General features: G+C 56.0%; 2 protein-coding genes across 11 annotated transcripts in view; one reads left to right on the forward strand and one right to left on the reverse strand.

Annotated features, from left to right (window-relative positions):
• The first annotated feature begins 4,872 nt into the window (after positions 1-4,872).
• ST3GAL4 (ST3 beta-galactoside alpha-2,3-sialyltransferase 4) lies at positions 4,873-26,558 on the forward strand. Of its 9 annotated transcripts, none has more exons than XM_040616231.1 (13): positions 8,964-9,419; positions 15,364-15,433; positions 21,382-21,513; positions 22,051-22,129; positions 22,703-22,784; positions 23,293-23,373; positions 23,489-23,586; positions 23,956-24,016; positions 24,262-24,357; positions 24,452-24,641; positions 24,743-24,886; positions 24,986-25,129; positions 25,576-26,558. In XM_040616231.1, the coding sequence occupies exons 1-13, from the start codon at positions 9,241-9,243 to the stop codon at positions 25,660-25,662; spliced, it is 1,443 nt and encodes a 480-aa protein (XP_040472165.1). In that variant the 5' UTR covers positions 8,964-9,240; the 3' UTR covers positions 25,663-26,558. The 9 variants fall into 9 exon arrangements, with proteins under 9 accessions (XP_040472170.1, XP_040472165.1, XP_040472166.1 ...); XM_040616232.1 differs by having other exon boundaries at positions 22,703-22,772; XM_040616227.1 differs by having other exon boundaries at positions 24,743-25,129.
• KIRREL3 (kirre like nephrin family adhesion molecule 3) overlaps positions 26,195-27,997 on the reverse strand; it is a 341,828-nt gene continuing 340,025 nt past the window's right edge. For both annotated transcript variants that reach the window (XM_040616226.1, XM_040616225.1), the window contains one exon: positions 26,195-27,844. In XM_040616226.1, the coding sequence (XP_040472160.1) occupies positions 27,401-27,844 (444 nt within the window). In that variant the 3' untranslated portion in view covers positions 26,195-27,400. The remainder of the gene's footprint in view (positions 27,845-27,997) is intronic.

The following is a 27,997-nucleotide window of genomic DNA, read 5'->3' on the forward strand; positions in this document are numbered from 1 at the left end:
TGGCCAGCTGCTGTGGGCTCTGTGAAGGCAAGCAAGACTGTGCATGCTGCTTGATCCTCAGCCCGAGCACCATCACCTCAATCCTGCTGATTAGTTGTATATCCAGCTTAAGTGAATTTATTTAAAAGGGCAGCCCCTCCCTGACACAGGCTCCTCAAGGTTTTGCAGGGATTCCTCAGCATGCTTGTTAAAAAAAACCCTGTAAAATAAATAACACTGCTCTTCCTTAGGCTAAGGTGGTGGTAGGGCAGTAAATGCCTTCCTGCAGCTGGAGGGTCCTGGCAGAGGAGCCTTCTGAGACCCTGCATGACTTTCCTGCTATTTTGCAGCTCTGCTGAGGTTTTTTTCTTCTGTTTCTAGTGAGATGCCAACGTCTTCCTCACTGCTTGACTCTGTTTAAATGGTCCTCAGGCTGTGACCTGGTGAGAGCTGCCAGTTGTGGTGGGAAAAACAGATTTCTGTGCACGGAGAGAGGCTTGATCTGCTGACCTAGCCATCGACTCCCCTGCATCTTCTCCACTGGGCACCAGCCTCTGAAAACTTCATGAGTTCTTGCTGCCAAAAAGGGCTCTGGTTTCTGGTCAGCTGGTAACCAGGGATGTAATTGCAGGAATCATCTTGCTGGCTACCCCAGTTATTTATTCCTTTCAACCTACCGGGCTCTAAGTTTTTTTTCTTTTTGCTCATAGAGGGAGGAATAGAATTGTTTGAATGCAAACATGAATTGTTTGTGGGGCTGCTCAGTACACCGGAGTGCTGCCCTGTGATGGAGTGGTCCGGAGCTTGCCTGGATTGTGAGTAATATAATTGGAGATGCCTGGGGCTTGCTTTGGCTCATCCAATTAATAAATATTCAGGTCAGGCAGTTTCCTGGTACCTTTTAGCAGCAGGGAGAGGCAGAGCATCTGAATGCAGCTATGTTTTCTTATTTCTCTGCAAAAATGCAGAATGTGGTAAGAAATTTGGGGTAATCTGCTAGGGGAGTCTCTCCCTCTTGTTTCAGATCTACCAGTCTCCTGAGCAGAGCACATCTGGGGCCAGAGTTGATTTAGGGCCTGGGGAGCTGCTGCAAAAGTGGATCTGGAGATGATCATAGAATCATTTAGGTTGGAAAAGAACTTTGAGATCATCAAGTCTGACTGTTACCCTAGGGCTGCCAAGTCTATCACTAAACCACGTCCCTAAGTACTTTATGTGTTTTTTAAACACCTCCAGGGGTGGTGATTGTACCACCTCCCTGGGCAGCCTGTTCCAATACTTCGATACTCTTCCAGTGAAAAAAATTTTCTTAATATCCAATCTAAATTTCTTGTCCTGTCACTTCTTATCTGGGAGAAGAGATGACCCCACTCTGCCTCCAGCCTTCTTTCAGGTAGTTGTATCAGAGTGAGAAGGTTCCCCCTGAGTGTCCTCTTCTCCAGACAAGACACCCCCAGTTCCCTCAGCAACTTCTCATAAGACGACTTGTGCTCCAGACCCTTCCCCAGCTCTGTTGCTCGTCTCTGGACACGCTCCAGCACCTCTACATCCCTCTTGTAGTGAGGGGCCCAAACCTGAACACAGGATTTGAGGTGCAGGGGGACGGTCACTGCCCTGGTCCTGCTGGCCACACCATTTCAGGCACAAGCCAGGATGCTGTTGGCCACCTGGGCATGTTGCTGGTTCATGTTCAGCTGGCCATCAGCTAGCACCCCCAGGTCCTTTCCCACCAGGCATCTTTCCAACCTGTAGTGCTGCCTGGGGCTGGTGTGACCCACGGGCAGGACCCGGCACTCAGCCTTGGTGAAACCTCATACAGTGGCCTCAGCCCATCGGTCCAGCCTGCCCAGACCCCTCTGCAGAGCCTGCCTGCTCCTCAGCAGATCAACACTCCCCCCCAGCTTGGTGTCATCTGCAAACTGACTGCAGGTGCACTCGATCCCCTGGTCCGGATCACTGATAAAGATGTGGAACAGAACTGGCCCAGTACCGATCCTTGGGGAACACCGCTTGTGACCAGGCAACTCCATTCACCACCATCAGCGTGGCTGGCTACCTGCATCCCGAGGTTTGAAGTTGCTGGGAGAAAGGGATGGATTTTTTTTATATTTTTTTTTTTTATATACTGGAGCATTCTGTGTGCCAAGATGGAGCTTGGTCTCCCTGGGTGAGGGAACGTCACAGTTTTATGTACCCACCTAGGCCAGCCCGGGAATGGAGATGGTTAAACAACAGATGGGACCATCCTATCACTCAGGAAGCTTCCCTGTTCTTCAGGTGTTAAAAAAAACCCAGCCCGTCTTGAAAATAGACTTTTTGAGGGCTGTGACAGATGACCAAGCAGCACATCTTCTGCAGACCATCTGTCTGTTCCCGCTGGAGAAGTTGTTTCTCCTGGGAGACTTGAAAGCGCTGCCTGGCCATCACCCATCTCCTTTGGGAGCCGGGGGGATACACGGAGCCCAGGATGGGGGCTGTCCCTGCCTGCCCCAAGAGAAGAAGTCCAGGGGATGCATTTTGATGGATCTATGGCTGGAGGCTTCAAAGGATTTATTGAGGTCCTTGGCTTCGCCAAGCCAGACAGTGTTTCCAGGCTGTGGGGTGAGGAAGGGTGAGCCCGAGGTGGTCGGCAGGACAAAGCCGGCTTGTGCTGGCCATGAATCACCCCTTTCTTGTTCCTCTCGAGCAGATGCTGCGAGCCCGTCCGAGGGCATCCCCCTCTTCCTTTTATTAATAGATTGTGCTCGCCTGGCTCCTGCTTCATCCTCATGACCCTTTCAGGAGCGTTTTGGCCGCGGCATAATGGCGTGAGGCCATCGTGGGATGGTAAAACCTCTGCCTGCGCACCCGTGGGGCAGGCACATGGTCCCGCTCCTCACTGCTGCAGCTGGGGCGTTTTCTAAACCATTTTCTTGATGCGATTTTCAAATAGCTCTGGACTGGGTGATGGCAGAGCTCATTACAAATTCACTTCTCAAACAGCCAGGATTTCCCCCCCCCTCCCTTCTTTTCTTCTCCAAATTACTCGGCGCTCATCATGCTGAATTAATCTAACTGGCAATTTATCCTTTGTAAATTAAATATTAGGGCAGGGTGTAGTCATTAGCAATGACTAACTACCCAGCGAAAGCTCGTGGCATTCTGCTAAGGCAGCAAATACGTTTCCAAAGCGCGGTATTTTCTGGTGGGTTTTAAAAACGTGTGGTTTGCTGGAGCTGCGGTGGCCACTGGAAGCTCTTTGCTGCTGGTCTTTGGATCCCCCTCAGGGGTCCCCTGCTCACCCAAGAGGTGAGCAGGGGACTCGGGCAGCCTTACCTGCCCTGTGGATGCACGACTGGTGCCCTCAGATGGCCTGAGGTTTCTACGGGGTGGCCACAGCTGGTGTCTGCTGCTTGGCATGGGATCACCATTGTTTTCCCAAACCTTGGTGAAGCTGCAGGCACAGCACCGAGCCCTCAGCACAGCGATGCCGGAGCAGCTGGGCTTGCATCTCTGCAAGAGCTTTTATTCTGCTCTTGGTCCTGTTGATGCTACCCCTAGCCATGGGGGGATGCTCAGGGATGGAGGCCATCACCCCAAAACGAGCCCATCACACCATCACCAGCAGGAGGGAGCCGAGAAGATCCTGGGAAGCAAAGCTTTGCAGCCTCTTTTAATATTCTGTCTTGGGGGCACGGTAAAAATAGACATTTGGGATGCATTATTATTGCTGGAGTTTTATTGAACGTCGTTTATTGTTTTCAGATGCAATAAACGTAGCAGAGGAACCCAAGAGACCGAAGGGTCTAAATATCCTTCAAGCAAATCCCAGCTCCCCCTGCTGAGCTGTGGCCCTAGTAATTACCCCAGGATTGTCTATGAGCTGGTGGCGATTAAAGCCTAATTACGGTGGGTTTGCCTGTCACCACGGGTAAAATTCTGCCCTGTTGCCTCACTTCTTGCCAGCAAGGAACCCCCATCTTCCATAGGTTGAGGGATAAGGCAAGGATGCTCTTCAAATACCAACGCAGTTGTTCAGTTAGCCTTGGCAAAGCCAGAGCCATCAGCTCAAAAGGTGTTTCATTAATTAATATTATTGGTGCTGGATACCCCTGTCTTGATATGGGGCTGGTGCCCTCCGTGTTCCCTCTGTCTCTTGCTTTCCAGCCCAATAAAAAGGAATAAACTTTGCTGTCTTCAGCAGCGAGCTGCCTGCTCCGGAGCCGCTATTTCACATTATTTCTTATTTAAAAATCAGCATTAATCTTGTCCCAGAGATTGGGAAAGCCCAACCCAGTGATTTTGCTTATCATGGGGATGGGATGGAGATGAAATCTTATGGGAGACGGAGGTGGCTGGACATGGGGTGTTCCTGTGGCGGGAATTAATTTTTCTGCAGGAAAAAAATTAAGTAGTAATATCCAATACCGAGTTGATGATTTTAAGGAAAGCCATCCCCAGATCCTCCGTGCATCGTTGCATGGTGCTTCAGCTGGGAATGGTGCGACCCCCCCCCCCGGTAAATCCCCGGTGGGGAAAGGTTTGCACTAAAATTTGCTGATATTTGGGGGGGATGCGTGCCAAGTTTGGGGAGTAAAATTTGCTGGTATTTGGGGGGATGCGTGCCAAGTTGGGGGGGGGGGGGGGGGGGCACATGCCTGAGTCCCCCTGAAGTCTGCCCGCGGCCGCAGCGCTGTGATTTTTGCGGGTCCGCTGGGGATGCGGTTGGGGGGGATGCGACCCCCAGCACTCCGCCGCCGGGGGATGGGGGCCCGGGTGCCTCCAGCTCCCGGGTTGCTCTTCCCTCCCTCCTCCCTCCTCCCTCCCTCCATCCACCGCCCATCCCGGCCGTGTGCGCAAGCGTGCCCGCTCCCGCCGCCCAGCCCGGCCGGCCCTGCATCCCGCCCCGGCCCCCCGCATCCCACCGCCCCCCGCCCGCCCCATGGTGAGTCTGCCCAGCGCCGGGTCCCCGGGGTGCGCACCCCCCGCTCCCCCTCCCCAAACCAGCCGCAAAGCAGCGGTGGATCTGAGCAAAAAGAGGGGCGGGGGGTGGTGGTAAGGGAAAAGCACTGTAGCTGATTTGGGAGGGGGGGTGGGGTGGAAGGGGGGGGGGGCGGTCTGCGCTGGGAGGGCAGCAGGACAGGCAGCGCTGCCCGCTTTGAGGGTCCTAGGCAGGGTTTGCATGGGGGGTGCAAATAGGGGGTAAGGGGAGACACCCCCCCTTAACCCAACCTTGGACCCCCACCGATGCATCCCGCACCGTTGGCATCGATGCCCTGGGGAGCGGCATGCAGCAGAAAGCGGCTTTATTTCTCTCTGTTGTTTATTTATTATTATTTTTTTTTAATTAATATTTTTCTAATCAATGTAACTAGTTAGCGCCTGAAGCGTGGTTGAGCTTCCAGGTGGCGAGGCGTGCGTGGGCAGCCCCTGCTCTGGCAATGCCCATCCGCGATCCCCGGCAAAACAAAACCCCAGCGTCTCGCCGGGAAAAACCGGCCTTCGGCATCGTTCCTGCCCTGGCCATCCCCAGGGAAGGCGAAGCCACCCAGAGACCCCCCGGCAAGAAAGTTGCTGGCATCACCTGATAGCCTGTGGGGGGCTTCTTTCCATGGGTACGTGCGATATCAATGCCCGGTGTAAGGAAGGGAAAATCCTCCTGGAGGCCCTGGCCAGGGGGGAACGTGCCCGGTGTCGGCTCAGGACAGGAACGTTCTCCCAGCGGTGCGGGCTGAGGAGGATTTGTTTAAGTGGTCCAGGCTTTTCTTTTTCCATTCCTGACCATCCTCTTGACTGGTTGATGGATGCGCTTTGGTAGCCTGGTGATCCCAAAGGGGTAGGAGGGACCGATCCCAGTATGGACAGAGGTGCCGGGAGCAGGATCTGGGCATCCTGGTGCAGGATACTGATAAACCCCATCCCACCCCATCGCGTGCTCCTGGAGCCCTCTTCTCCCATGGGATGGGCTTGTTCCTGGAGGGAAGGGGAGGATGCTTGCCCCCGGTCAGCAGAAAAAGGACCAAGCTGGACTCTTCCTCGTTGATCTTTCAACTTCAGATCTTTTGCAGGGTGAGCCAATGGGGTTTTATTGTTTTGGGGAGCCGAGAACAAAGGAAAATCTTCCTCCGGGTGCTTTTTCGTGCTCCTTAGCTTGGATATTGGGCATGGGATGCATCCTTCCCCACTGGGTTAATAGAGCGATGCCTGTGCAGTCTGTTGCCTGGTGGATCGGTGCTGGGCTGCTTGGTGACTGCGGTCCCCATCTCTTTCTTAGTGAGATGAGCTAATTAAATTCTTGTGGCGGAGCTTTTGGGAAAGCCCTGCTGAATTTGCCAGCCTTCTCCACTGGGCTCTCCCTCCAACTGCTTTTGGAGAGGAAGAGGCTGGTGGCAGACAGAGGGATTACCCAGGCTCTGCCACCTGCCTTTCCGTGGTGACGGCAGGGCTGGGTGACACGGGACAGACACTTCGGGCAGGGCAGAAGCCTGGCTTGATGACGGAGCTGGTGATTTTAAGTGTGCAAGGAGAACCTTCTCCCTTTGCTTAGTGAGGGGGCTGGAGCAGGTGAGGGGTCCATTCTGATCACTGCTCTTGGTCTGGCACTTTGGGGTCAAGGATCAGCCGTGCAGGGGGATGCACTGGGACTGGTGGCTGCAGCCAACTTGCGTCTCAGCTCTGCAAAATGAGCTGCGATTCCCATTGCATTGTGATTCCCATTGCATTGTGATTCCCGCTACATTGCGATTCCCGCTGCATTGTGATTCCCGTTGCATTGTGATTCCCATTATATTGTGATTCCCATTGCACTGCAATTCCTGTTGCACTGCAATTCCTGCTGCATTGCGATTCCATTGCATTGCGATTCCCATTGCATTGTGATTCCATTGCATTGCGATTCCTGTTGCATTGCGATTCCCATTGCATTGTGATTCCCGTTGCACTGATTCCCGTTGCATTGCGATTCCCGTTGCATTGCGATTCCCGTTGCATTGCGATTCCTGTTGCATTGCAATTCCTGTTGCATTGCGATTCCCATTGCATTGCGATTCCCGTTGCACTGATTCCCATTGCACTGATTCCCGTTGCATTGCAATTCCTGTTGCATTGTGATTCCGGTTGCATTGTGATTCCCATTACACTGTGATTCCCATTGCACTGCAATTCCTGTTGCATTGCGATTCCCATTGCATTTTGATTCCATTGCATTGCGATTCCCGTTGCATTGCGATTCCCGTTGCATTGCGATTCCCGTTGCATTGCGATTCCATTGCATTGTGATTCCCGTTGAACTGATTCCCGTTGCATTGTGATTCTTGCATTGCAATTCCCGTTGCATTGCGATTCCTGTTGCATTGCGATTCCCATTACACAGTGATTCCCATTGCACTGCAATTCCTGTTGCATTGCAATTCCTGCTGCATTGCGATTCCATTGCATTGCGATTCCTGTTGCATTGCAATTCCTGTTGCATTGCAATTCCTGTTGCATTGCAATTCCTGTTGCATTGTGATTCCTATTGCATTGCGATTCCCATTGCATTGCAATTCCCATTGCATTGTGATTCCCGTTGCATTGTGATTCCTGTTGCATTGCGATTCCCGTTGCATTGCGATTCTCATTGCACTGTGATTCCCGTTGCATTGTGATTCCCTTTGCATTGTGATTCCTGCCGCATTGTGATTCCCGTTGCATTGTGATTCCCGTTGCATTGCGATTCCCGCTGCATTGCATTGCCTCACATTGCAGCTCTCCATCGCACACGCCGGGTCCCAGCCTGGAAGGAGCTGAGATCCTGAGTGGAGGGTTTGGAGGTGTGCTCATCCCAGGAGATGCCGCCTCCAGCTCTGGTGCTGGCTGTCCTGCAGGCATGAGGTCTCCTTTTCTCACCCTGGCTCCTAACAACATGTCCAACCTATAATGAGCTCCTAACATCATTATAAGCTATAGGATGGGAGCAGCGTGGTTTGCCGGACCCTCCCTAACCCCTGTGCTTACTTATCTGCATCATTAGAGGGCTGTTTGCTCCTCCAGCTCCAGGCCATGATTTAATAGCGACTGCTACAGCAAGGCACTGAATCCCACAGAGGGCTCAGGGCTCTGCAAATGTAAATATAGGAACAGGAACGATCTGTTAATGCTAATTTTAAGGGATGTCCACCATGGAGATCTGTGAGTAGGGTGTCTTCCAGAGCTGGGACCATAATGGTGACCAGAGCATCCTCCTGGTCCCTAGCCCACCCATGGAGTGAAAACCCACCCGTGGAGTGACAATGTTTATTTAAGTCCATTTTAAACTCTGGAGCAACCATAGTTACGCCTCCAAGCCTGTCTTTTTATAGCTTGTGTCATCCTCGTGCTTGCAACCAACATCAGAGGTGGGTACCAGGCTGCAGGATGTGGGAATGCCAAGCCCAGCTGCGGCAACACTGGGGTCCTCTGCGTGCCTCTTTTTGGGGGGTTTCAGCTGGCAGCAATTCTCAGGTTGAGTCCCAACGATTAAAACTAATTATTTGGCGATATCTCTAAATCCCACATATCCTGTTGCTTATTCTCTTGTATAAGGCGATGGTCCCATTGCTTTAGCTTCAAATATTTCATCCTGGTTTGGGCTGGCCGCGGGGAACCTGGTTCTCAAGAGCTTTTTCTATCGTACTTTTAAAAAAAATAAAATTATTTTTTATTACTTTTTCCCCTTTTGATTGTTTTCTCTGAGTGTAGCATGATGGCTGTGTGAGGAGTAGGGATGTGGTCCTCCTGCACAGGATGGCATCCTGGCTTCACCCGCATCCCTATGGGGACCCCATCCTGCTCTCCTTCACCCCAGGCTGGGAACCCCGGGCTGGGGCCGGTGACCCCTGTGTGACGCTGTCGGGGACACTTGCACGAGTGGTTGTGATTTTGCAGTGAGAAAAGGAAATGATCTGACACTTTCACGCTGCTCTTTGCAACTTCTGGTTCTCTTTTTTTGGAATTTCTTTTTAACCTCCCCTCGCCCTCCTCTCACGCTTGGACACCGGTGGCTTCTCCCTCCGCTGGCCGCAATCCTTGTGTTTATTGAGCTTTTTCTAGGAAAATCCGGTGTTGTCTCGGGAGGAAAAAAGAGAAAAGAAACAAACCCCAGTTCTTGCTAATCTCTTGCGTTTCCAGCTGCTGACCCCTTGCATGTGACCGGAGTTGGGCTGGAAAGTTTCTTCGGAGGAAAGAGAAAGGATTTGGCCAGCTGGGAACGGCAAAACCGGAGAAGGAGCTACCCTCCATCCTGGTTTTGCTTTGGCCTGGCGGATGCTCAGGGTGGTTTTGGGCTGGCACGGGCTGCGGCTCCTCTCCAGGATGTGTTTCGCTGTATGCCCGAGGCCACCGAGCTGCAGCGCCAGCATCACCGGCAGACGCTGCTCCCGGCTGGTCCGGCTCCGCCGTGCCACAGATCGGTGCAGGATGGGGACCAGTGAGCCGCTGGGAAGGTGGGTGGGAGCGATGGAGGTGGGGAGGATGTGGGTGGGTGCTTGCTTCGGGGTCTTCGGGGCGTCATGGGGCTGAAGGCGGCAGTTTTAGGGGAGTGGGATTCAGTGGGCACCGGTGGATGGGGCCAGATTCTGCACGTCCCCTGGGGGTCCTGCCCTGTGATGAATTGCTTTGGCACAAAGAGATGGGGTGCAGGTTTGCTGGCATCGCTTTGGTGGGATGCTTGGGACTTCTTGCGTGCATAAGCTGCTGTGCAGGTGGCTTATATTAATTATGGTGAAAATTATTTATATAATATCGATGTGGGTGTTAACATGTGGTCAAGTATTTTTGTTTTGATTATTGGTGGCACAGTGGAGCTGCAGTGGGGCACAGCCTGCTTGTGCTGCTGGCTTGGATGATGGAGGCCACCATCCCGGCATGGCACACGTGCCCTGCCAGGGTGTCCCACGGGGGTGGGTTTGACCACCCATGGGTGCTGCTGGTCCCTGTTCCATGGGATCAGGGATGGCTGGAGGGAGCCGGGGGCTCCCTGCTGCATCAGTCCCTGGTGGGGGACCACTCTGTCTAAGCTAGGGTGGCATCCTCCATCGGCTCTTCGATGCCATCCCAGGGATGCTCCTGGGTTTGCTGAGCTGCTGTCGCTCCGCGATAATCATGGGATGCATCCCGTGCTGGCGAGGGATGCTCAGAGGTGGGGTGCAGCTGTCCCAGGGGCGGATGGTGCAGGGGTGCATCGTAATGCAAAGCAAGACAGTTTTAAACAGTGCAGTGCCAGAGGAGGACTCTCCTCCCTACACCACGCCTGTAAAATTATATCAACAAATCTACAGAGAGATTTCTCATCTTCTTTGGAGTTGTTTCGGGGTTTTTTTAATTGCAAATCAGAACCAGCCTAAATCACAAAGCCCTGTCTAGGTAGGACTGGGTGGGGAGCTGGCTTCCTTTCCTTCGCTATTTGCAGATTTAAAAATATATGTGCTGAAGCTCGGGGTTTTTTTTTTCTTAATCCTGAGTTTGTGAAGGAGGCTTTAACCTGAGCTCACGCCGCTGGAATTCCCCGCTGCGCCTGGGAGAGGCTCCTCGCCTCCAATCGCTTCCAGATGCTGTTCCTGCTCCGGCTCTTCCCCTTGCAAAATGTCTCCCCCAGCTCGCCGGCAGCCTCCACCAAATTTTCCCGGCTGGATTCAGCTTCCTGATATCTGGCCAGGCTGAGTCAGGCGAGCCTCAATTTTTTTTTTAACCAGGGTGTGATGCCGGCGGTGAGAGGTTGCGATGTGCCCCGTGGCCTTGCACAAGCCAGAGCTCCGGCTTTGGATCCTGCGTCAGGTTCTGAGCCGCTTGCAACACTTTGGTTGGGTGGTTTTTTTAAGTTTCTTTTTAAAGAGTATATATATGAGCTGGGATAGAGTTTGGGGCTTGGGGTCCCTGCCCGCATTGGCGATGGGGCAGAGCTTCCTTGAGCCCTGAAATGGGGGAACTGGGGCAACTGAGCCAGTGTAATGCAAAAGCGAGAGGATGCTTTGATGCTGCAGACCTGCTGCTTTGGTGCTTTGCTGATGTTGGACGCACGCTGCCAGCCGAGAATCCCCACAGCAGATAACAGAACACCCCGGTCTGGGGGTTAAACCCCCATCCTGGCAGCTCCGTGGCCGTCAGTCTCATCCGACCCCTCTGGCGTGGGCTCCGTGGGCTGGGATGGCGTGTTATGAGGATGGATCCAGATGGGAAGGGAGGAGAGTGGTGGGGCATCGTTGGGAAAAATGGGGTGGAAAGTGAGGAATAAGGGGGAAAAAATGCAGAGAGAGGCGATGCAAGTGGATTGGGGGGATGCGGGACTGAAGGAGTACCAGGGTGTGGGAACGGTGTCAAAAATTAAGGGGAGCAAAGGGGTTTAGGGGTTAAATATGACGCTGCCTTCCCTGTGCGGGGTTGACAAGGTGGCCACCAAGGGCTGGGAAGGCCTCGGGCCCACCCCTGTAGGATAACCAGCTGCTGCTTCAAAACAAAAAATAGAAGGGGAGAAAAAAAAGAATCACAAAGAACTGTCTGTTGGTTCCCATACGTGCTCAACATGGTTCCCATACGTGCTCAACAGGTTTCCTTCCCCGGCAGGGTCTGGGTAGGGACCTCTGGTATTTGGGACTGGGGGAGCTGGGGGTGGCCTTGAGCCTGGCTTTCAAAGTGTGCTGTTTACGCAACAAAACCCATGCAGTTCGTCCTCAGAAGCATTACCCCAGGCTCTTTTTCCACTGCCTTGTTTTGATCCTGTGCGGCTTTCATGCCATGCCGGCAGGGCGGGAAGGTACAGGCAGCTCCTGACGAAGGGCTGGAGGAGCTGGGGGGGCTTTTGCAACAAAAATATGGGTGAACACAAGGGTTTGGTGCCCCAGCACTGTGTTAGGGTAAGGGGATGGTAAAACCTGCCCCAACGCTTGGTCACGCTGCATCCGCCAGCGAATTTAGCATCCTTTAGCATCCTTATGGTCCTTCAGCATCTGCCATGGAGCTGGGGCTTCCCAGGCCCTTTTGCTACCTAATTAACAAAGTCGCTGCTTAATTCTGACTGCATTTACAAGTTAAATTGACAGATTATCTGTATTATGCAGATGTATATTTAAATCTTAATTATTTAGTTGCCTGGCTTGCCTAAATGCATGGGGTGTCTGTAAATCAGCGGCTTTAAGCCTGGGGATGGTCTTCTCTTGAAAGCACAGACTTTTGCTAAGGAATAAACCCAAAATAGGCTTTTTTTGTCTGATGGGTGATGCTAAACAGCCCAGCTTGGAAGCAGCCACGATTTCTCATGTCTATTTTTTCCTTTTTTTTATTTTTGGGGGGGGTGTTTGTTGCAGGAGGCTTGTCCTTAAATAGCAGTTATTTATTTTTAGGTCGACCGCTGCTTTGGATAATCCGGCTTGGCTGGGCAGCTTTGCTTTTCTTCCCATTCTCAGGGATTGAATAGAAATAGATTTATTAAATTATTTTGGTTTTAATAATTTAATACATTTAAGAAATGATTAATAGAATAAAAAGCCAGTTGGGATGGTGGATAGGAGTTCTGCTGGTGGTGGCTCTTCCGTGCTGTCCTGGCTGGGGAGCATCTGTGGGCTGCTGGGGTGAGGATCAGTAGGGAAACCTCTACCGAAAAGTCACATCCCACACCGGAATTATACCTTTGGCTCGGCTGAAGGATGGTTGGGAAGCGGCCAGATTATCTCCTGCTAAATACCTGCCAAATGAATAAGCTCCTGGTCCCGGGGCGATAGCGATTGGTGTGACGTGAGGGATGTGCCAGGCTTGGAAACACCTTGCTCATGCCGAGTAGAGACAGTTTCTCTGGAGGAGGAGGATGAGCTCACCTGGATTTTATTCCCCTCCCAGCCTGGCTTTTGCTCTGTGCCCCCTTAGGAGGTAATTTTATCCAAGGGAGACTGGTGCCGGCGATGGAGCACCAACGGATGGATGGACGGACGGCTGCTTTGCTTCAGGTCTGGCTGCTGGGAGGGGGAGAAACGCCATTTCCATCTTCCCCTCCTATTTTAACAGCCCCCAAGGATTCTGGTCCTCAGTGGGGAGGATGCTGGATGGGAGGGATTCAGCAGCTGGTCCATGCCCAGTGCCTATCTGCTCTTGCCTGTGCGTGTCCCAGAAATGCCTGTATCCCCTGGGGATGCTCTTGTACCAGGGCTGAGCCCCTCAAGGGACTGGTCCTGGCTGGCTTCAGTCTTTAATAGGGGAAGGGATGTGGCCGTTGGGTTTTCATTTTTTTCCACCCAAAGCCACGAGCATCCCGGAAGGGAGACGTCAGGGAGTGAGCACAAGGTGCTCTCTCCCCGCCTCAAATGTTGAAATTGTTATTTAAATGCAGCCTGATAGGCAGGAGGGGAAACTGAGGCAGCGTAGCTGGGAGCGTGGGAAGGAAAAGGAGCAAAGTTCAGCTTGTTAAGTTTTTTTTTGAGGGTTCTGGGGTACGGGATGTTAATTTCCTGCTGGGATCAGCTGCTGGATGGGTTGAGCCACCAGTGGCAAGTGGTGGAGATGGCAGCCCTTGACCCAGCGGATGCCTGAACTGTGACGGGTTTTTGCCTGAACCTTGGGCTGGGAACGGCCGATTGCGTTGGCTGCTGGTGGTGGGGGACCTCTCAGGAAGCTGGAAAACAATCCTGGGGAGACCAGCAGCCATCCGGCTCCTGGCTCTTCCAGTTCAGCTGGAAAGACTAGCTTCAGGCAAGACCTCGGATCCTCCCAGTGGGGCCGATGCACTTTAAGGGATCCCGGTCTCCTACTCATCCAGGGCTGCATCCTCCTCCTTGGAGGGCTGGGAGGATGCTGGGGGGAAGGAGGCATGCCCTTGCCCACCCGCAGGCAGCTCTGAGCATCCCCATCGTTATCTATACGCGCAGGGGCTGATGCTGTGCCATGAAGTGCTTTAGCAGGAGCTCCCCGGGGAGAGTTTAACCTCGTTAGCGGATCCTATAATTCATGGCTCTAAATAAAAAGGCTCCTTGTCGAAGGTGATGTTGGACGCTCCAGTGGATTCCAGGCTGCTGGAAGACCCCGGTGCAGGAAGGTGAATTTTTTGGGCACTTGCAGAGCAGCCCCAGGTGTATTTGCCCCAACCCCTCGGGTTTAATTGCTCCCCTCAGCAAATGGTGGATGTAGGAGAAAGCAGAGCTGCTTTGGCTGGAGGGGGAAGGTGTGGCACTGGGATGGAGCCATCTCTGGGCATCTGTGGACAGCCTTGTCCCTGGAGAGAAGTACCAGCTTGGAGATACTCTTTTTTGGGGTTTCTTTCCCCTTCCCTTGCATAGAGACATACCCTCTTCATTAAAATTAATGGGGTATTAAGAGTCAGGCATGCCCTGGGGAAGGCTTGCACCGGCTCGGCACCCCCCAGCATCTCACCTTAACTTCCACTAGCTGGAGGAGATGGAGAGAGGTAAGGAAATCTCCTGCCCTTCAGAGTTTCCCCTTGGAAGCAGCTTTTCTGCCGGGGCTTGAGCACCAGCTGTGGAGAGAGCGTCCTGGTCACCCTCCTCTATCCAGATCACCCTTCCTTGCACTGAGCCGGGCTGAGATTGTTCCTCATGTGTTTTTTTTGAGAGGGGAGAACTGTGACTCCTGCTATATCCCGTCCATCCCACCAGCACAAGGGGGAAGAGCAAAGCTGGCTCCTGACTGCTAACTGAGATAGCAATGGACTTGCTTCACCTGGGCAGCTCATTTTCCCCTCTCCACCCCACCCTGCTGCTCGTTAGTGGGGTAATTAAGCTGAATGCAGAGCAGCTGTCCTTGCAGAGAGGTTTTTCTTTGTGAGGCAGCATGGCAAAAGGGTTTCTGTGTGCAGCAGCTTCTTGGCAGGGTTTTTCCTTCCCCAAATTGTAAGGATGTTACAGTGCCAGGCGAGGATGTGTGATTTGGAAACTTTTGGGAGAAGAGATGCTGGAGATGTGGGATTAAGTAGCATCCTTTGTGCAGGAAGGTGGTTGAGCTGCAGAGCGTCCCAGGGTGAGCAGAGCTGTGCTTTTCCTTGGACAAGGGCTTGCGAAAGAATTGCAGCTAAAAAGGTGCACTTCCTAAAACTCGGAGTGAGTCATGGAAGGGGATTTTGGTGGGGCAGGCGAAGGGGCGCTGGGGAGACCTGCGGCGAGGTCTGGGCTCTGAACCACAGCACCTCCTTAACGTGCTGCTAGAGCAGGAGGAGGTGGGTGGCTTTGCAGAGAGCAGACATCCTCTGTGACATGTGATGGCTGACAGGGGCCCTTCTGCCAGTCCCCTGGGGCTGCTTCCCCCTCTGGGCTTGGAGCTGCCCTGGCTGGGGATCAGGAGGGATCCACCAGATCCTCGGAAAGTGGAGGGCTGCTAAGCACAGCATCCCTTGCGTGCTGCCGGTGTGGGTTGCCGTAGCCCTAAGGATGTTTTCCCTTTTCCCTTTGCCAGGGGAAGAGAGGACGGCCTCGCGGATCCCGCCGAGCTCCTGCCTGCTCTGCCTGGACCGAGAGGACAGACCGTAAGTAGCTGTGACCTCCTGCCAGCTTACTGCCACCCTGCTGGGGACCGGCTTCGGCTTCTCCTGCTGCAGGGGATGCTGGAAAAGGTCTCCCCAGGATGAGAATCTTCATCCCAGCGTAGCTGGTGGGGTTAACAGAGCATCGAGGTGGTGCTGGGGGTGCAAAGTGCTTTAACAGGTTATTTTTAGGATGTTTTTCTCCATGGCTGTTAACATGGGAGGAAAGAGCAGGGAAGATGCACAAGTGTATGGACAGGGGTGTAAATCTGTCTGGTTCACCCCAGATGTTCTGGGGCTGTGGGGCTTGAGCTCAAGGGTTGAGTTACTCTGGGGGTTTGGCTACCCCAAAACCAGCCCTTTGCTGGTGCAAAGCAGGAGGTGTGGAGGAAACAGCGGGGGAAACCGCAGGGCTGTCACAGCGGAGGCAGTTAAGGTGGCCCTCGGAGACTTGCAAAGGGCGCAGCGACTGCGCAGGCAGCTTTTGAGCGACCCAAAGGCAACCCAACCAAAGCCACTGGGGATGGTAGCTGCCTGCGGGATAACTGGGCTTTGGTGCTTGAGAAACCCTCGATTTCCCAATGCTTTTCCCTGGAGCGCTGGGGTTGGATCCAGGCATTGCTTGAGTTTGGGCTGGAGCATCTCGGTGATTTAGTTTTTTGCCTCGCTGGGCTGTTTGCAGCCCCACTATAAGGGAGCAGGTGCTCCCTGCGGATCTTTCCCTGCCGCTCCTGGGAGAGCAGGCGGTGGGGGGACGCTGCCTGCACCCCCAGCTTGCTGCCATCCCCTTCCTACTGCTTTTTTTGGGGGGCGTTAGACCAAAGCATGGGTGCAAAGCTGCCCTTGCTGCCCGCATCCCTGGGTGTTCCCCGAGGATGGAGGTGCCATAACTAAACACAGCAACGAGGTGACGGTGACAGCAAGTGGAGACTAGCTGGGGCAGGTAGGAGGAGGGGGCAGCCGGATTGATGCTGAGGGCTTAGTGATGAGATCCCATGGGTGTAAAATCATCGCTGGTGGGTGTCCACCCTCATGTCATTAGCGTGAGGTTGTCCCCCTGTAGGTGGCACAGCTCTCTGGTGGCTTGGCTGTCACCTCTGGGTTGTAGCGAGCCACATCTGGCAAGAAAAGGTCTTTATTTTTTCAAATAGGATAAGAGTGATTAAACTTATATAAATAATAATACATAACCTATAATAATGCAGCCTAACACCCCGAGGAGGAGCCCTGTAGCTCCTTTGATGGCATGAGGTTATCCTGGAGGTGGGGGTGCCCAGGTAGATCCATGCAACTGGCGTTTTGGGGCCATAGAAAGGGATTTGGGTCCCATCCCTGTGTATTTCCTGCTGTAAGGATTAAAAAAAAAAAAAATCAGGGAGAGAGGAGAGGATAGGATGGTGGCAGCGCTCACCTGGGTTGGGTTTCAGCTCTTGAGCTGAACATTAAAACCAGCAGTGCTGTGGAAAGGCAGGGTTTTATTCTGGGGACCTGCTGCTGTGGATGTACTCGCCCTGCCTGAGCTTGTTTGCTGTTGCCACTCCAAAACTGTGCCCTCGTTACAGGTGAATGTTTTGTTAAGGCTTACATGCCAGTGAGGTGTTTTTTTGTCCCCTATCATAAATATTTGGCCAGGTTATTGTATGCCTAGGATACCATGGGCTAAGGAAACAGCACTACCTCGCCTATTAAGAGGCAATTAAGATTCCTTTAAAGTGACTCGCAGGGCTCTTAGGATAAATGTGGGTCTTGGTGGCCTGGGCTGCGTCTCTGCGCCCTCGATGGGGTGGTGTCTGGTGTCAAATGGGACTGATTTTGGCAGTGCCACGTCCTCATGACCTCCTGCGTTCCCCCCACCCACTGCACTTACAAGTCATGCTTGTGCAATTGCTCTGCCCTGCTGTTTTCTGACTACTGCAGGCAGCCCTGCCTGCACCTGCAGCATCCCTGGTCCCCCGGCCCCGCTGCAGCATCCCTGTCCCGCTGCAGCATCCCTGGTCCCCCGGCCCCGCTGCAGCATCCCTGGTCCCCCGGCCCCGCTGCAGCATCCCTGGTCCCCCGGCCCCGCTGCAGCATCCCCGTCCCGCTGCAGCATCCCTGGTCCCCCGGCCCCGCTGCAGCATCCCCGTCCCGCTGCAGCATCCCTGGTCCCCCGGCCCCGCTGCAGCATCCCTGGTCCCCCGGCCCCGCTGCAGCATCCCTGGTCCCCCGGCCCCGCTGCAGCATCCCTGGTCCCCCGGCCCCGCTGCAGCATCCCCGTCCCGCTGCAGCATCCCTTGGAGGGGGATCACATCCAGAGCCTGCTGCCTTTTGGGCTTGTGACAGAGGTTGTTTGTAGTGCTGCAAGGTTTTTTCTCCCTGCTGTGGGTCTTGGGTTTCTTCCCAGCTTGGGGGGAAAAAAAAATCCCCAAGCACCTGGAGCTTGCAGCAGCCAGGATGAGGAACGTTTGGGATACCAGGCTGAGGATTTGGGTACCTTTGATGCTCTTCCAAGCCCAGGCAGTGCCTTGAGTTGGCTGGGTCCTTTCCCCAGAGGATCGCCCCCGGCCGCCTCCCAGGTTGTGTTCAGGCTTCGGCACGTGATGGTTTTGCCGAGGCAGGATGCGGCTGAGCCGGTGCGGGGGGTAAGCTGGCATCTGTCAGGCTCCTCCGGCAATCCCAGCCCTACCGCATGGAGAAAACCCGTGGGACGGGGGCTTGGAAGATCCTGGGGTGGTAAACTGCTTCTTTGGGGGGTCAGGCCTGGTTGTTGTCCTCAAAGTGGGGTGCAGGGTCTGTCCTGCTGGTCCCAGCAAAGCTCCATGTGCCCTGAAGGCTCGGGAGAGATGGTCCGGCTGGAGTCGAAGGGGTCTCTGCTGTCCCAGCCGTCTGTCCATCTCCCTTTGGTTCTCACTGCCAAGAATGAATCCTTAGGGACTGCCAGCTTGGGTGTGATCCCCTTCAAATCCACCTCTCTCCCAGTTAAAAATAAATGCACAATTTTGGGGGATGAACGATCAGAGAAGCTCATTTTTTGATGAGCATCCTTCTAGCCCAGGGAAGCTGGATCGGGCAGCGAGTGGCTCCATGGACATGAGGGATGGGGTGATGGGAGCATGGGAGATGTGTCCTTGCCTCATGTCATGCTTCGTTTTCCCCAATCCATGAGTTACCATGGAAACATAAAAGTACCCAGAGCTTTTGCTGCCTTGCCTGCTGGTCCACGGATGCTTTGCCGGGATGGCAGTGGGTGGCTGGGATCACCGTTTGCCCATGCCGGGATGGAGTGGGGGTATTTATAATCACCCCCTACCCTTGTGCTTGCTCCGTGGCTTTAAATGTATTTGGGGTTTTTTTTTTTTGCCCAGAGGTGGGCTGGGAGCAGCTTGGCTGAAATCTGGAGATGCCAAAGCCGTTGAGGCCATGGAGGGAGATGGGGATGGATGGAGACACAGGGGCGGGCTCCTCAGAGGTCACCACACAGCAGGAGTGTGGGTTCCCCTGGTTGCTGCTGGCATCTCGTGGGGGCTTTCCCAGGACACGGTGAAATTTGGAGGCAAATCCCTACTCTGGGTCCAAGTGAGACAGGGAAACTGAGTGAGGAGCTTCGTCGCGGCTGCCTCCGCAGCATCCCAGGGATGGGGCTTTCCTGTAACACCTGGCTGGGGAAGGAGGGACCTGACTGGGAAGACGGGGCAGCAGCAGTAATGCTTTTAAGTCATTTATGCAGCGATAATATTCAACCCAGCGGAGCTTTGGAGGTGTGTTGCTCAGACATCAAAGCAAGGGGCTTTTTCGGTTGCTTCTTCCAAGCGTGGGGAGCCGAATCTGCCTGGGACTTTCCCCCCAGCTCCGGGGCTTGGCAGGGGAGGCGATGCCCTGGACCGAACCGGTGGGAGTGGCGGTTGAGGCACGTCTGCATCCCTTCCATGGGAGGGGCAGGTGCCAAATCTCTCTGCTGGATGGGGATGCTGCGGTGGGGGAACCATGGAGGATGCTGCACCGGGGGATGCTGTGGTGGAGGACGCTGCGGTGGAGGACCAGGGGGATGTTGTGGTGAGGGATGCTGCCCTGGGGGATGCTGGTGGAGGACCAGGGGGGTGTCGAGGTGAGGGATGCTGCCCTGGGGGATGCTGTGGTGGGACAGGGATGCTGCCCTGGGGGATGCTGTGGTGGGACAGGGATGCTGCAGTATCTGAGGATGCTGTGGGACCAGGGATGCTGTGGGAACCAGCGGGATCCTCTGGCATCACTCCCTCCACCAGCTCCGTGAGGACGGTGGGAGCTGGCTCCGGGAGTTCAGACCTTCCTGCTTTAAGCAGCCGCTCTGGTTTGGGCTGCGGATCTGGTAGCACGAGGCTGGGGGGAGCTTGAATCCGTTCCAAACGCGCCTCCCCCTTGGCCTGGGCGCGGGGGCAGCCTGGGTGTGCTCTGTTTTGCTCTGCATTCCCCGAACGCTTCACTAAACAGCGTTCATTTTCCTTGGAGATTATTAACTGTGTTTGTCTTAGATAAATTTTGCATCGGGCCCAGCTTGTGCGTACAAGCCTGGGAAAAGATCATAAAGCCTTTAAAAAAATATTTTTTTTTTAAAAAAAGTTGCTATGTGAAGGCAAACACCGGGGGTGAGAGTGGATTTTCCCAGTGTCTTGAGCCGACAGGAGGGGTGAAGAGCACTTGGTGGGAAACTTGGCTGGGTGATTTGGTGCTGAAGGAGAGAGCTGGGGGATGAATTTTGTGCTAAATTCTGGTCCTGATGCCTGGCAGCACCTCAGCCCTGGGCAAATGGGTGTGCTCAGGCCCCCTAGGAGCATTGTCAGCCTGCAACTGTGGTGGCAGATTTCCCCTTGGGGACTTCTGTGGCTAGTCTGGCTAGGGAAAAAATAAAAAACACCAAGAAGACACAAGCTGCTCTTTTCTTTCCCCAAATGTAATTTATTTTCAAGCAGCTGTAATGTATAAAGGGGTGAGACCCACCAGCTCCCTGTCCCTGCTTGCTCCAACCCTTGAAGCTGCAATCCTGAGTTTAATCTTCCCTTTCCTTCCCAAGCCAGGAGGGATTCCAAGATCCAGAAATACCGATGCAGGTTGAGAACTGGGGTGTAAATTTGGGGGTGGGGGGTGGTCGGTGGCTTTTGCTTCCCCATCGTGGATCTCCAGGCGATGGCAGGGCTGTGCCTGGGCACAATTCATCGGGAAGGGGTTTGATATCCATGTTTTATGGAGGGGAAATGATTCAGGGGGAGATGGGCACTTTCCCAGGGTACCACCTCTCCTGTCCCCACCCCTATCCCCATCCATCCGCTGTCGGACAGACACAGCTTTCTTTGCTTTGTATCCCGTCCCGTTGCTCGTAGCGTGGTTTAATTGCCCTTAATTCCCTTTTAATTGTCCTTCCTGCCTTTCTTAATTAATTGCCCTTCCTGCCCTTTTAATTTCAGGAGCCTGTGTCGAGGAAGGGAAGAGCCTGGCTCTGACGGGACCATCTTTGGTCCCATTTTTCCTCGTTCTTGATCCCATTTGCTCCCCCAAAGCGCTGCTCTCGGCTCACGCTTGGCTGGGCGAGGACGTGGCCCTGCCGGGTGGCAGGTGTCATTAACAGCACTTCGTTAGGCACCCCGCACACCCTCCCAAGGTGACTAATCTCTCGGGGCCAGCATTTTCATCGCCCAGCCTGGGCGTGCACCTTTCCTCTTGGCTGGGCATTTAATACCTCCTTGCCTCCTCCTCCTCCTCCGGGACATGGCTGGTCCGGAGAGGGGAGCAGCTGGGTCGTGGTGTGACAAAGCCAAGCTCAGCTCCGAGCTGGGCTCCCGGTAGGATTCATCCTCAGGGAGCAAAGTCTCTGATGTATCCCAAAATTTCTCCCACCCGGTAAGTTAGTTTTCCACCCTGGCTGTGTTGTGCGGTGGTGGGATGGGGCTGAGCTGACCCCGGGGTGGCTCCGACCAGGGCTCTTTGCTGCCTTATTCCAGGAGCAGGAGGTTTTGGAGGAAGAAAAAAGTCGTCCCGTTTTCCCGGCCGGCATTTGTGTGAGCATTAAGCTTGTGGCATCCCCCTTTCCTGGGGCTGGGATGGTTGAGTTGAAGGCGTTGGAGGTTCCCCAAGTACGTGGTGCTCTTTGCTTTGATCCCGCTGGGCTGCTCCTGTCCTTTCTGCCTGGCTCGGTGGTGGCACCTCGGGCTTCGGATCTGTGGTGGCTGGTTGGCTGGTGCTGGTTGGATGCTTGAGCCAGGGCTGGGCTTAAAATCTCCCCCCAAGTCACCGCCGTGGGCATTGGTTTGGGTGCTGCGGCGTTTTGCAGCGGAGACCCAAGTGGGGGCTTGTTTTTCTTCTTTAACTCATTTTTTTTTTTTTTTTTTCCTTTGGCATTTAACCTGTACGGCTGAGGCTCCTTGGGAACCGTGGCCGCTTGCCTGGCTTTTCTAAACTCTGTGTAAATCAAACCTTCGGCGGTTGCAGGGTGGAGAAATGCGAATTTAAATAGAAAAAAAAATTAATTCCTTGGGGAACCCTCACACCTGCTCGTTCACAGGTGCAGATGGGGCAAGCGGGGAGTGATGCCTCTTGGATGGGGCTTTCGGGGACGGCTCCGATGGGTTTTGACCTCATCTGATGCCTTTTCCTTCTTTTTCCCGCTGCAGGTGACCAGCGGCAGCCGCGATGAGAGCTCCGGCCCTCGCCTGATGCCTCTCCTGCTGATAAAAATGCTCAACAAGTCTCGTGAGTGCCATGAGGGGGTCCCGTCTCCCTCTTTCCAAGCGGGAATGGGGATCCCGGGGGATCTGCATTTGGCAGTTGGCCTTTGGGGGTAGGATGCCGCTTTGCTGCGGCTCCAGTGGGGTGATGGAGTATTGGGGGGGGGACCATGGGTGAAACTGTGGCCAGGAGGGTGATTTTGGGGGTCCTTGATCCAGCGGGATTGGGGGTAGAAAAATAGGATGGGGGCACCCGGGAAGAGGGGTGTGTTTGCGCAGCCTTTGGCGCAAGGTGGATGGGAGGGAACGGCACGGCAGCCTTCGGACCTGGGATAAACCAGCCTGGTTCCATCCCGGAGCTGCTCCTCTGATGGGACTGTGCCGGCCGGCCAGGCCCTCACCTCTCCCGGGGCCGGGGGGGGGGGTGGGGGGTGGGGTGGGGGGGGCGAAGGCTTTGCCAGGGATGGCTCTGCAGTCCTGGATCTACCGGGACATCTGCACGGCGCTGCAGGGCCTCAGCATCTGCTCAGACCCCAGGGTACCCGCTTGATGGTGTTTTTCTCTTCCCCCCCCCCCCGCCCCACGGCTGGGCACGCAGGAGGGAAGATACTCGGGGTGCTGGCGCTGTTTCTGGTGATGGTTTGGTACTCGATCTACCGGGAAGACAGGTACACACAGCTGTGAGTGGCTTTTATTAAAGCTTAAAGGACCTCCTGCCCTTTCCTTCGGAGGCATCCTCCCGCCCGTCCGGCGCAGGGATGCTGGAGCATCGTCTGGCTGGATCCTGGGGACGGGGGAGCTGGCAGCATCCTCGCCTGCTGCCCGAGGAGGGGGACACGGCGTGTGTTGGCAGTCGGGCTCTGCGGGGTTTTTGCCAAACGCCGGTGTTTCCCTGAGCTGGGGAGGAAGGGAAAACCCGCTGGTCTTCCCAGTCCTGCGATGCTGATGGAGACTGGGAAAGCGGAGAGCGTGAGCTCCATGAGCAGGGCAAGAGAGACCTCTTCCGATGCAAGGCTGCAAGCCCAGCAAATAAAAACCCAAAGGGAAACCAACCTTGCGTCTGGTCGGCTTGGTGCTGCCAGAATCCGCCGTGGGGGTGCCAGACCCCCTTGGCCAGGAGGGGGATGCAGAGGAGCCAGGCTTTTTTTTTTTCCATTTTTTTTTTTTTTTTAACCTCTTCCCTTACAGCTTTTATTTCCCCGTGCAAGAAAACAAAACGACTTGTCCCCTCGGGGAGGTGGAAAAGAAAGCGGCGCAGCTCATTGGGAAGTGAGTATCCAGGTTGGGAGCAAGGGGAGGGGGGGATGCAGAGCCAGGACCACCCCCCCCTGCCCTGTGCTGTCTCCCCCCATCCTGGTCTCACCGGCCCTTTGCTCCTCGGCAGCTACACGAGGGACCACCCGCTCTTCTTGCAGCTGAAGGATTACTTCTGGGTGAAGACGCCGTCGCTCTACGAGCTGCCCTACGGCACGAAGGGGAGCGGTAAGCCCCGGCGGCACCCGCGGTGGGTTTCTGTCCATCCCTGCAGCTCCTCCCTGGGGGTTTCAGCTTGACTTTTCTTTAAAAACAGGTGCAGGTTGATTTTTTTTTTTATTTATTTATTTTATTTTATTAATTTTTGGGGGGGCCACACACCATTTTCTCCTTCCCAGCAAGCTGTTTGCTTGATTTTTAGGCTTTGTGGCACGTAGCTGCTTGCCCCTGGCTGCGGGTGGGCCAGGTTTTAAAGGGTTCCGTGTGCAGATCTGGTGGGAGCTGGGATTACTGGCAGGAGATCCGCAGGGATGGGGCAGCACCCAGGGCGTTGTAGCAGGCAGGAGCTGCCTTCCTCACCTTCTCCTTGCTTTGCAGAAGACGTCCTCCTGCGCTTGCTGTCTATCACCCACTACTCCCTGCCCGAGAGCATCCAGAGGTAACTCTGGGGTGGGTTTAGGGGCTTTTTTTGTCTTTCTCTTCAGCGCTGCTCTCATGTCGGGGGGGAAACGTGGCCACTGTGGACCCAGAATTTGGCAAAACGAACCTCTGCAACCCGGGGGCGGTGGATGGAGCACGGGTAGCTTTGTAGACTGGACAACGGAGGGTTAAATCTGCCCTTGGGGGTTACAAGTGCCTGGGTTTTCGAGCAGGTCTGGTTGAAACGGGGCTTTTCTCTCGCAGCCTGAAGTGCCGGAGGTGCGCGGTGGTGGGCAACGGCCACCGGCTCCGCAACAGCTCCATGGGGGAGACCATCAACACGTACGATGTTGTGATCAGGTACGGCCTGGGGTCCGTCCTGCTGATCCCTCCCCGGTGCCACCCGCAGGTGGGGTTGACACCTGTGATGTCCCCATGTTGTCCCCACCCCAAGGTTGAACAACGCCCCGGTCCACGGTTATGAGCAGGACGTGGGTTCCAAGACCACCATGCGCCTCTTCTACCCGGAGTCGGCCCACTTCAACCCCAAGACGGAGAACAACCCCGACACCTTGCTGGTGCTGGTGCCCTTCAAGCCCATGGACTTCCAGTGGATGGAGGCCATCCTCAACGACAAGAAGAGGGTAAGTGTGGTGGAGAACCAGGTCCAACCCTCAACCCGCCCCACCCTTGGGGACCTACCTCTCTTAGTGGGACACCACCGGACTTCTCTATCCTCTTGCAGGTTCGGAAAGGGTTTTGGAAGCAGCCCCCGTTGATCTGGGATGCTAACCCGGAGCAAGTGCGCATCCTCAACCCTTACTACATGGAAGTAACTGCTGCTAAACTGCTCAACCTCCCCATGAAGCAACCACGGAAGGTCAAACAGGTAAGGGGTGGGGATGGTCGGTCACCCTGCAGCCCCCTAAGGGGTGATGTCCTCCCCACGGGTCCCCTGGCTGTCTCCTCCTCTGCCCTCTCCCTCCAGAAGCCCACAACGGGGTTGCTGGCCATCACCTTGGCGCTGCACTTCTGTGACCTGGTGCACATCGCGGGCTTTGGCTACCCCGACTCGGCCAACAAGAAGCAGACCATTCACTACTACGAACAGATCACGCTCAAGTCCATGGCGGTAAGCGTCTGCCCCCCTCTTCTTGTCCATGTCACCCCCTTTTTTTTTTTTTTTTCCCCCCCTGGACGAGGGACTGCAGCCCAGCAGAGCAGCGCCCTGCCTCGCTCGGTGATGCCGAGTGGCGCAGGTGCCTCTCCCCATGGGCACCCCTCGCCCCCCACCCCCCATGGGTGTTGAGATCCACCTTGGGGGTCACCATCCCCCTTCTTCCTCCCTGTAGCCCACCCTCTCCGTAGTCCTGGGGGAAGAGTTGGCTCTGGTTTATGTGTAAGCAGAAGGGCTCGTGGCCAGGGAGGGTCACGTCCCCCATTCCGGGGGGCTCCTCACCTCAGGTGAAGGTCGACCCAACGCTGGGGGGGTGGGATGGAAGGGAAAGGCGCAGCACCGTGTTGCTGGGCTCTGGTGTGACCCCCCCCACCCCTGCTCCCCACCCCCCCCTTCCGCAGGCGTCGGAGCACAACGTCTCGCACGAGGCAGTGGCCATCAAGCGGATGCTGGAGCTGGGTCTCGTCAAGAACCTCACCTACTTCTGAGGGCAGGGGGGCTGCGCAGGGACCGCGTCCCCCCTGCCGCGTGGGGGGACAAGCTGGCACGGCCGGAGCTGGCCGAGGGCACCGTCCTCACCGCCGCCACCACCTTGCCCCGGGACTCTTGGAGACGGAGCTGGGGGGGCCGCGCTGGACCGTGGGACCCCCGGTGCGGGGGGCGGCAGCTCTTGGGGGGTGCAGGGAGCCCCCCCGGTGCTGTGGCATCGGGGCCGGTGCCTTTTCCTACCGACGCACTGAAGCTACCAAGGACCTGGAGGGGATTTTGAGGGGGGGTGTCCCTCCCTCCCAGCAGGCCTGGGGGATGGGGGGCAGCAGCCCTTGCGCTAGGCTTTTTCTTTCCCTTAATTCCCTCCTACCTGGACGAGAGCCCCCCCCGAGGGGCTGATCTTGGGGGTCTGGGGACCCCTCCAGGGAGCAGAAGCCTTCAGGGGCTTGTGATACCTTCTCCCTACCCTTGTGCCCCCCTCAAATATTTAATTTCCCTCTATCCCTCCCCCCCTTTTTTTTTTTAATTTTCTTTCTACTCAGTGGCCCTGTCCGGTGCCTTAGCGCTGGCGCGGGGGCTCGTCCCCCCAGCCTTGGGGTCTGCCAGGGCCCTTTGCGGGGGGGGGGGGGGGAGGGGGGGGGGGGCAGTTTAATTTAATTAATTTAAATGCTTATTTATCGGGGAGCCTTCCCCCGGGGCCCCCACGCCACTTGTGTTGGGGTCAAGTGGCCTTGGGTGAGGGGGCTCCAGGGGGCTGACCTGTGCCTTGTCCCCAAGGTGCGGGGTCCCCTCTGTCCCCCGCGGGGCTGGGGGTGCGGGGTGGCCCTGGGGACCCCTGTGTAGGGGTGTTGGGGGCTCCTGCTGGCACCCAATAAAGGTCCTCGTGAGGCTGGGCTTGGGCGCTCCTGGGGGTGAGTGTGAGTGAGCACTGGGGTAAGTGTGAGCGCGGGCTGGGTCTAGGGCAGCCCAGTTGTGTACAGTGCTCCTGTGCCAGCGTGTCCCCATGTCCCCATGCCGGTGTCCCCAGCTGCCCCTTACCTGCTGCGATGCCCCATCGCCTGGCTCGGGCGCTGGGGTCCCCTGTGCCCATGTCCCTCTGCAACCAGGCACCTGCCCTGCCCATGTCCCCAAGGTGGGGACCCTAGGGCGAGGCCACGGTGCACCCAGGCTCCGTGTCACCAAATGAGCCGGCGTCCTGGCGGGGTGGCCATCAGCCCAGGCGTGCCACGAGAAACACCTCTTGTATTGACCGCGGCGCTGCGATACAGCGCGGAGAGGCCCTTCCTGGGGGGGTCCCCATCCCACCGATGTGTTTTTTCCCCCCCCCTCCCCATCCTGTCCCACGTGGTGGGACCCCCCCTACCCCCCCCCGAAACGGACTCTATAAGTATGGACACCGAACACCAAGAAGGAAGGGAAGGAGGGGGCAGCGGGAAGCAGAGGCGAGCGGCTGGGTGGGCGCAGGGGGTGCGTGGTCAGGCCGGGGGCACCCCCAGCCCCACGGAGGGGACGGCTCCCCGGGGCTCGGCGCGTCCTCAGCGGGGTTGTGCTTGGCATGTACCGGGGGGGTGGGTGGGATGATGCTCGGCCGGTCCCCTAATCCGCAGCCCCACTTTGAGGGGGGGGGGGGGGGCTGGAACCGGCCTCTTCCCACCGCTGCTCCCGGCGGGCGCGACTTGTCCTTAGCGCGAAGCCACCGGCGCCCACGCGGAGGGTCCCGAGCATCCCCGGAGGGGCTCAAACGTGCGTCTGCATCCGCCTCTGCAGGGGCCGGCTGGGGTCTGAGTTTTGGGAAGAAGACTGGGAATGGTGGGAGGAGGAGGCGGACGCCTTGCTGGCCTTGTCGAACTGCACGTAGCCGTCCTGCTTGCCGCTGCTGCTGATGCTGCTGTCGCACTGGGTGTCGAGGAAGGAGCTGCTGTCGCTCATGGAGCCGCGCTGGAATTCGCGCTCGCACAGCTCGATGGAGCTGCTGCCCATGCCCAGCACAAAGCGCTGGCTGTAGTCGTAGAGGCGGCTCTGCCCGCTCAGGGTGCTGTAGATGTTGGTGAAGGACATGCCGGTGGGCACCCGCTGCTTGCTGGCGGGGCGCAGGTCGGCCGGGCACCCCGACAGCGAGATGGTGGGGGTCGAGTGGTGCTCCTTGAAGGTGTTCACGCTGTAGTAGCCGTTGGTGGGGTCCTGTGGGGTGGGAAAAGGTGGTGGAGGGGGGCAGGTCGGTGGTGCCCACCCTCCCTATGCGCCCTGGTGTTTGCGATGCCCACCTGGCTTGGCTACCCACCCTCCACCACCAAGACCTCCTGCCTGCAGCATCAGAGCATCCTCTGGCCACCA

The sequence above is a fragment of the Falco naumanni genome, chromosome 16 (genome assembly GCF_017639655.2).
Source record: "Falco naumanni isolate bFalNau1 chromosome 16, bFalNau1.pat, whole genome shotgun sequence".
Lineage (NCBI taxonomy): Eukaryota > Metazoa > Chordata > Aves > Falconiformes > Falconidae > Falco > Falco naumanni.